Source organism: Condylostylus longicornis, unplaced genomic scaffold (genome assembly GCF_029603195.1).
Source record: "Condylostylus longicornis isolate FDR11 unplaced genomic scaffold, ASM2960319v2 ptg000487l, whole genome shotgun sequence".
In the NCBI taxonomy this organism is placed as follows: domain Eukaryota; kingdom Metazoa; phylum Arthropoda; class Insecta; order Diptera; family Dolichopodidae; genus Condylostylus; species Condylostylus longicornis.
The window spans coordinates 1-8262 of NW_026578445.1; the positions used below are offsets into that span (position 1 = coordinate 1).

Below are 8262 nucleotides of genomic sequence, written 5' to 3' on the forward strand. Positions count from 1 at the left end.
CATGATTGTTTGAATTTCTGATTCAGATAAGAGTGAGGAACGTTCAGAAAACTCGTCACTGAAAGCATCTCGCCGACGATTTTTTTGACGATCACTCCGCTTCGAGTTGTCCGTCTTCTTATTCCGGCTGACGGATTCGTCGGTCAAAGAGGGTCGATGGGAATCTTCCTGCACTTCATCATCGCGGGTAATTCGATGGTTCGGAGACAAATGAATAGATTTTTTTATATCTCTCAACGGGAGCTCTCTGGGACTTCGGACGTCGGACGATTGGAACAACGTCTAAGCGACGATGCCGGGCGGGAAACGAAAACCTCAGAAATCTCAGGAGACCAAAATACCGACAAAGCTTCATCAAAAGATGTGGGAGACGATTGAGAATGAGTTGGTACGATAGTGAAAGACTTGCACAACGGGATGTTGGAGGCCTCGAAGACATCCGTTGAGAGAAGACGAGGTGTCGAACTGGTTGGGGGGTGAGTCGTCAGAGGGGAATTGGGACATGAAGACTGTCCCACAAGATCCGAAGTCGAGGAGGCAATGAATTCTGTTGAAGTGAGTGGACTTTGAAGATGGAAGAGATTTGGAGCTGGTTGTGGTCTAGAGATGGATTCAGACTTTTTCCATTCTGGAGTGAAAGATGAATCAAAAAGAACGACTGAGGAACGGGTTCCGCCATCAACTTCAAGAGACGGATTTGGAAAAACGCATTCAATTGGGACGAGAAACGCGAAAGACTCTGAAAGAAAAAAGATCTGTTAGAGACACAGGACTGTTTGTATTTTCTTATAGAAGTGATCATGGAGGACAAACCTCGACGTAGGGCCGCATAACCAACTCCCTCCCTTCTACTTTTGGGAGTTGGATCATGTTGATGGGGAGACTCAACACAAGGCGATTTTCGACGCAATTTCGGCGTAAAATTACCAGAAAGGGTCGAATCAACCAGAGAGCCAGATTTAGGCAACGGAAAGTGTCTATGAAATGAAGAGGAATGTCTTGGAGACGGTCCTCTCGAAATGGATGGAGGTGGAAGACCAGAATTCCTAATTTATGAGAGGCGGATGTGAGAAACTTCAACGAGCAGTTTCCTTCAAGCCAATTATTATCGCTCCCCTGATAAGATGAACATATATAAAGATAATTTTTCGAATATACAATAGTTAGCAGTATAGAGCAGTTATGTATTTCTATCGGGAGCTAAACCTGTAACATAGAGAAGTTGTCTGGATGAAAATCTTACATAAACGCCATAGAAGCTCTCGGCTGAAATTGAGAGATCTAGCAGTGAAAAATTAGACTTGGATAAATAGTTAGAAAGAAGAGGACTCCAAAAAGAAAGTTGCAGAGGGTAAGAATGCAAATGCCGTAGCCCCGCACAACACGACCTACAAGAAGATATAAACAAGAAGATATAAACAAGAGATATAAACAAGAGGATATAAACAAGAAGATAAACAAGAAGATATAAACAAGAAGATATAAACAAGAAGATAAACAAGAAGATATAAACAAGAAGATAAACAAACAGATAAACAAACAGATAAACAAGCAGATATACGGAAAACAAAATCGTATCCCTTGTGAGGGAATGAGCTTTTTTTCGATACACTTACGTTCCTAATTCCAAAACTTCATTCTTTAATAAAAATTTGACAATTTCGTTAAAAACCCAAGAATCAATTCGATCCAAGACATTGCTCGGTTTTATACACTCTGCGCCCTTGTGGGCCATTATACCCTGATCAGGTCCCGCCTTAGGCGGAAGTAGGCATTGTACTGTTTGCGTCCCATTCAAAAAGGCTTTTCTCGCTCTGTAACTTTTCAACCGGTTATTTACGAATCAATTGGAGGTGTTCTAAGGAACTGTAAACTGCTCAATGGCGTCAAGGCTACTCTCAAAACACGCCTTGGCTTGCTAAAACGTTTCTATATTTTCCCCCCTTCCACGAGAGCAGCTTCATACCATAATGGGGTCAGTTGAGTTGTCTGTCCTCATCCATGATGTGATTCCATCTCAGTAACGCCAACGGCTCCTTAAGTCCTCATGAGCAGAAGGAGTTAGTGGCTGCTGCAAATTTTAGTGAACGTGACATCAAGAAAATCTATAAGCGATTTCGTGCTCTTGATACAAATCAGAATGGCGAACTCGACCCTCACGAGCTCTTTGATGTCCCCGAAATTGCTGATAATCCCTTGGTCAAACGCGTCATTTCGATCTTCGACACAAACAAGATGGAAAAGTTTCTTTTGTTGAGTTTTTAGTTGGACTTGGTGAGTCCGGCTGCCTGCTTGTTACCAGTTTTTCGACAACGTTCGTTCTCCTCAGCAAATTAACCGCAGGAGTTGACGATAAGCAAAAAATGCGCTTCGCTTTCGACATCTATGATGTTGACAAAGATGGTCACATTTCAAATGGGGAATTGTTTACTGTCATGAAAATGATGGTTGGAAATAATTTGAATGACCAACAAGTATGATGATATGAGTTCATGATGCAATGATGTTGGAATTGTTCTTAACCGAAATCCCACAATATTGTTTGTTTTTGTCTTGCAGTTGCAACAATTAGTTGATAGAACAATTTTGCAAACAGACAAAGATGGAGACGGCATTGATCTCGTTTTCAGAGTTCGAAGCAGTAAGAAATAATAGCCACTGTGACGGTGAATTAACTGTTGCCGATAAATTAATTGTTGCGGATGAATCAACTAACTGTTCCATTTTCAGATTGTGTCGCACATCAACATTGGGGAAAAATTGCGCGTTGATGTGTAGCCGCACTTTCTTCCCTTTTAATAATCTTAGTGCTTCAAAGTTTCATGTCTGCCAGTTTGCTTGTTCTTAAGATTTTTCCGTGTTCAGTATGTTGCGGTTTGTTTAGTGAATTCCCAGCTCAAGCTCTTCGTAGCCTGCAACTTGTTTGTAGATCTGATTTCTGAGACATACATCGAAAAGGTCAAATATAAGAATTCTTAGCAAATCTGGTATCTGAAAAAAATAAGCAACACTTGCAGCTGTGGTAGAATAAAGTGAGAATTTATCGCAATCAAAGGAAATTGATCTTTTTATAAAACAAACAATGTGGCACTCTGTATTGCTTCTATCAATGTTTTTTGCATGGAATATCAGCAGCACCCTATGCACCAGGAGCGCCAACCAACAGTACTTCAGATGCTTCGGAAAAGATCGGAATTCTTGATGCTGTTGTTAAAGTGGACGGCACTGCTTTTTGCACCGGGTATGTCCTTCACCATAAATTAGTTGTCATTATCGCCAATTTCAGCCCCTGAGACAAAGCCCTCAGGAGACGACTCTGACGAAGTGACTTACGGCAACAATCCAGTTTATCCGCTTTGTCCATCCACTTGCTTACCAAATTGGCTCGGAGATGGTTGGTGTGACACAGAGTGTTCGACGCTAGACTGTGGACGGGACAGCGGAGATTGCGAGGGATGGTGTTCACCAGACTGTAAATCTGAATGGCTTGGCGATGGATACTGCGATGTAGATTGTTTCCGTAAAGAGTGTGAGTGGGATAAAAATGATTGTGCACAAATTTTACTCGTAAGTCCCACTGAGCGTCGTCTTGACTGGCATTCCAGCGTCAACGAGGAAGTTTTCAGATTTTGTTTCTTCCCATAGAAACCGAATTACAACATCCCATTACCGAAACATAAAGACTTCGACTATTCAAATTGTCCGCAGAGCTGCAACCAGACTTTACTGCATAATGGCGACTGCGATGGCGACTGCAACCTCTTAGCATGCAACTTCGACGGAGAAGACTGTACCCGTAGGTTTTGTGTGTTTCTTGGGACAGCACTCTTCAATCTTGGGACATTTCTCTTTCATTTTGGGACATTATTTCTATTCTTTGCTATTTCTGATTCAGATCAATGTTCCCCTGGATGTGCAAATGCTTGGCTTGGCGATGGAGATTGTGATTACACTTGTAACGTCGGAGAATGTGGTTTCGACAAGGGAGATTGCAAAATCTGTACTGAAGGCTGCGAGCCCGGAATGGTTGGGAACGGTATTTGTGACACAACTTGTGACATTGAAGGCTGCGAATCTGATGCTGGAGATTGTTATGGAGTTTGTTGGGTCGCGCAAAAAATCGATTATGAGACAGAGCCATTCTTTTATCCCCATTGCCGGACGGAGTGGAAGGGAGATGGTTATTGCGATTGCTTCTGTATGACAGAATCTTGTGATTATGATTACGGAGATTGCAAAGGATTTGATTGCTCAGGTACGCGACCAGATGAAGTGCGAAAATATCCATAAAGTGCAGAAGATAAATGCTGGAAATAATCTCATTTTTGTTTGTAGTTGAATTTTCACTTTTAAAGCAACTCAATCAGCGACTCAATGTAACGGATTTTCCATTTCCAGAAGTCAATGCAACAACTTCATCGCTCGATTTGATCACAGAACTTACTTCGAGACGGATGTCAACAAGGAAGGGAGTCTCATCAAAACGAAGCCCTCCATATTATTACACGAGGTCATTTCACGGTTAATGAGAAACGGTACACAGTCAACCAGTCATTTCATTCAGTTCAGACAGTCAGTTCATGTTGATGTGAAGTTCATCGTTGTGAGTGTCTGCAATTAGAGTTCAGAGTCGATGATGAAGGTTTAAATCATGTTTTGCTATTTTCTTTTTTTCTTGTTTCTTTTCAAGCTTGTTGACGCTCTCCTCTATTTACAGTTTTTCATTTCTTCTATAGTCGATGGCTATTCTGCTTTCCCTAAAGATGAACATGCCGCACAACTCTGACGTCATTGTAACACGCGACTAGAGGTATTGTGGTGGACACCCTGGATATGATTGTGGTGGATATGCTTGCTGAGCGGGATACGCTTGTTGAGGGGGATACGCTTGTTGAGGGGGATACGCTTGTTGAGGGGGATACGCTTGTTGAGGGGGATACGCTTGTTGAGGGGGATACGTTTGTTGAGCTGGATAGGCTTGTTGAGCTGGATAGGCTTGTTGAGCTGGATACGCTTGTTGAGCTGGATACGCTTGTTGAGCTGGATACGCTTGTTGAGCTGGATACGCTTGTTGAGCTGGATAGGCTTGTTGAGCTGGATAGGCTTGTTGAGCTGGATACGCTTGTTGAGCTGGATACGCTTGTTGAGCTGGATAGGGTTGCTGGTAGGCTTGTTGGGGGACCGGCTGGTATCGAGGTGGTTGTGCATAGACAGGTGGTTGTCCATAGACAGCTGGTTGCGCAGGGACGAACACGGGAGTTTGCTGCAACACGATTGGCGGCGTTGGGACGTACACGGGTCGAACAGCAGGCTGAACTTGTGGCGATGGAGATGCTTGAGGTGTCGATTGCATTGAAGATGGTGAAGAATCTGCAGAAAATCTTACATATCAACGTGAACGATCACAGTTTTACCTTGTTTTGGATAGAAATCAACCGTCACTTTAAGAAATCCCGCTGGCTTCCCTTTCTTGTGAGTGAGATGTAATTCTCCAGAAAACCTTCTTTCTGGAAGCGACAGGATGGGCAGCAAGCTCATTTCATTCACAGCAATGAAGTCGTCGGGAAGGATGGCAACGTGATCCCATAATACAAACTTAATGCTGCTTTCTTGAACGTAATTAAATGTGAAAGTGTGTTCCCATACCGGTGTTTGTCCTCGTTTGGCTGCCGTTTTCTGTTCCTTTCCACCAAGAACAACTTTCACGTAACTGTCTTGATGTCCAATCAATGGCACTGGAAGTTCTCTTGCATTGTGAACCGTGATTGAAACGGAAGTTGCTGGCGGCCCTGGGTAATGCATGGTTGTCTGCAAAAAAAAAAAAAAAAATCCGCAGTCACAGATGTCCGGTCCGATACCGGAGCTCAGCGTGTGAAGTCTCATTTTGGGACAAGCTCCTTTTTGGGAAAGTCTTATTTTGAAGAAAGGCTCTTTTTCGGGAATGTCTTAGTTTGGGTCTTTCACTGATCATAATCTCGACTTCGCAAGCCTTTGGCCAACAGCGCAGGGGAAACATTTACACCCACTAAAAATAGTCGAAGGTTTTTTGCACAAATCGACTCCCAAAAATTAATATTTTTTCTTCTTTTGGACTCACGTCTTTGGAAGAAAATGCAAATGCTACAAATGAGAAAATTTTGCATAACGGCCTTTCTAAAAGAAAGAAAAATAGAAATAGCGGAACTCAGAAAAGTCGAGGAGCACACATAGAAGTTATGAAGCAGAGCGCTAAGAAAGGCGCGGAAATCGTCATGTCGTTACAAATCTGTCTTTTGTCCACAATGATCCAAAATGACGCCTTAATTGAGCAAAAAGCCGGTGGAGAATTGGATGTGGTGGACCCCCGCCGAAGTCGTCATCTCTGATTTCGATGTTTTCTGCATAGCGTGACCGTGCGGCTTGATATGCCTAGAGACATAAGAACAAACTTGAAACACAACCTTCAAATCAAGGAAGGCTTAAGTTCCCAACTCATTTCATTACCTCTCTCCTGGAAGCTTCTCTCTTTTTTCCAATTTCTCGCAAGCGTTGAATCGTTCGCTGTTGATACTCTAAATGCCGGGCGCGTCTAAAACAGGAAATGATTTTAAGAGAACTCCAATTGAACTCCAATTGATTGTATCATCCGTAGAAAAAGAGATTTAGAAACCGTCTTCACTCACTCGGCTGCTTCCATATCTGCCAACTCTTGTTCACTATAACGGGAAGTCGTCTCATGAATGCGGGAGCCCTCTGATCCTTCTTTTTTTCGCTCTTCCCAATGTCGCCAAAACTCTTGTCGTTGTTGCTGGAATTCACTATCAGGATGCAATGCTAAAAGAAGACAACTGTCATGCTATCGCGGCATGTTCCAATCACAGCCACCATGTCCCAATCACAGCCACCATGTCCCAATTACATGAAATACTGTTCCTTGTACTTACGGTCGTTCCCAGATGGACTGTGTCTCCATATCCCACGGGACTTCCAATCATACTCCCGCCTCTTGACGTCATCCGAGAGAACGTCGTACGCGACCTGAAGCTTCTGAAATTTGCCACGATCCGATTCCATCGCCGTGTCTGGATGGTGAAGTTTTGCTAATCGAAGAAACGCTCGACGAATTTCAACTTTTGAAGCGTCAGTCGAGACTTCAAGCTCCTCATAGTAACTTTTATGTCTTGTTGGAAATGCAGATGGCGCAGAGTTATTGACAGTTGAAAAGGAACACGACGAAGATTGACGACGAAAGAGACGATTTCGAAGTGAAAAGGCTTCCGAAGACTCCGAGTGGCTGAAATGCCTCCGCTGCTCGTAGCGAATTTTGGGACATTGGAGCTCCAACAAATGCTTGGAAAGTTGTTTTGTCGTGGGGGCTGCCATTTGATTTCAGTTTATGATGAATTTTGTACCGTAGGAACGTAAGGAGGAGGATTTTGACACAAACGAAACAAACAAAAGCTTGATAAACTTGGTCACCTTGACATGATCAAAACAGAGAAGAAAAGAAACAAACAACGTAAGGAGTGGCAATAGCAAAATGTCACGAATCCAATATCAAACTGCTTGGGCTGAAACAGGGAAAGTCGGTCTGACGGTTAATTTCATATCCAAGTTGGTGTCTCACGAAGAAATCAGGTTCAGAAAATGACTAGGAAGAGGAGAGCATGACTGAGCCAGTTGCATTGGACTTTGAGGCTTTGACCAAGGATGTTCGTCACCAACTTCAACAAGAGAAGTCAGGATTTGTTGCTGTCAAGTTCGTCTCTTCCCATAAGCTCTTTAATCTGCTTCAATCATCCCCTTGGAACGACAAAAAGGTACAAAGGACCAATTCACTTTATATTTATTTTCTGTTTATTTGGTTCAGTCGTGGGAATCCCTGATAATTGATGTTCGAAACACGGAACAGTATCGTTCTTCTCATATCAGAGGGGCAGTTAACATCACCTGTGAGTTTTCTTCTTCTTTCACTTCTTATCTTTCGTTTATAGCGATTCAGGCACTTGATTCTTTCTTATCTCGATCTGAACAAGGGAGCAATGTTATAATTTATGGAGATTCTGAGGTTCCCATATTGGACAATCTTCAGGTCCGTTCAATGGACTCTCACGTTCGTTTGCATTTAATTCAACTATTTTTTTCAGAAACGGACCAAACAGATTCGAAATATTTTTTCGTTGAAAGAGGCGTATGAGAATTTCTCAAAGAATTATCCTTCTCTCTGTTTGTCTGAAGAACCTAAAGATTCGAAACGAGCCTCAGAAGCTTGGCTTCGTCTTC

At 42.8% G+C, this 8262-nt stretch overlaps 3 protein-coding genes across 3 annotated transcripts; 2 read left to right on the top strand and 1 right to left on the bottom strand.

The window, feature by feature from the left end:
* Positions 1 to 1970: 1970 nt before the first annotated feature.
* On the top strand, positions 1971 to 2778 carry LOC129617294 (calcineurin subunit B-like). Its single transcript, XM_055532619.1, is given in 6 exon segments — positions 1971 to 1975; positions 2022 to 2230; positions 2233 to 2474; positions 2560 to 2613; positions 2615 to 2641; positions 2731 to 2778. Coding segments are annotated over 6 exon segments (585 nt in total).
* Positions 2779 to 3120: 342 nt separating this feature from the next.
* LOC129617295 (protein glp-1-like) lies at positions 3121 to 4290 on the top strand. Its single transcript, XM_055532620.1, has 3 exons — positions 3121 to 3241; positions 3287 to 3529; positions 3896 to 4290. The coding sequence occupies exons 1-3, from the start codon at positions 3121 to 3123 to the stop codon at positions 4288 to 4290; spliced, it is 759 nt and encodes a 252-aa protein (XP_055388595.1).
* Positions 4291 to 6249: 1959 nt separating this feature from the next.
* Positions 6250 to 7362, bottom strand: LOC129617296 (J domain-containing protein DDB_G0295729-like). The gene is made up of 4 exons (XM_055532621.1): positions 6924 to 7362; positions 6663 to 6813; positions 6484 to 6568; positions 6250 to 6408 (listed from the first exon to the last, which is right to left on the bottom strand). The coding sequence occupies exons 1-4, from the start codon at positions 7360 to 7362 to the stop codon at positions 6250 to 6252; spliced, it is 834 nt and encodes a 277-aa protein (XP_055388596.1).
* Positions 7363 to 8262: the final 900 nt, after the last annotated feature.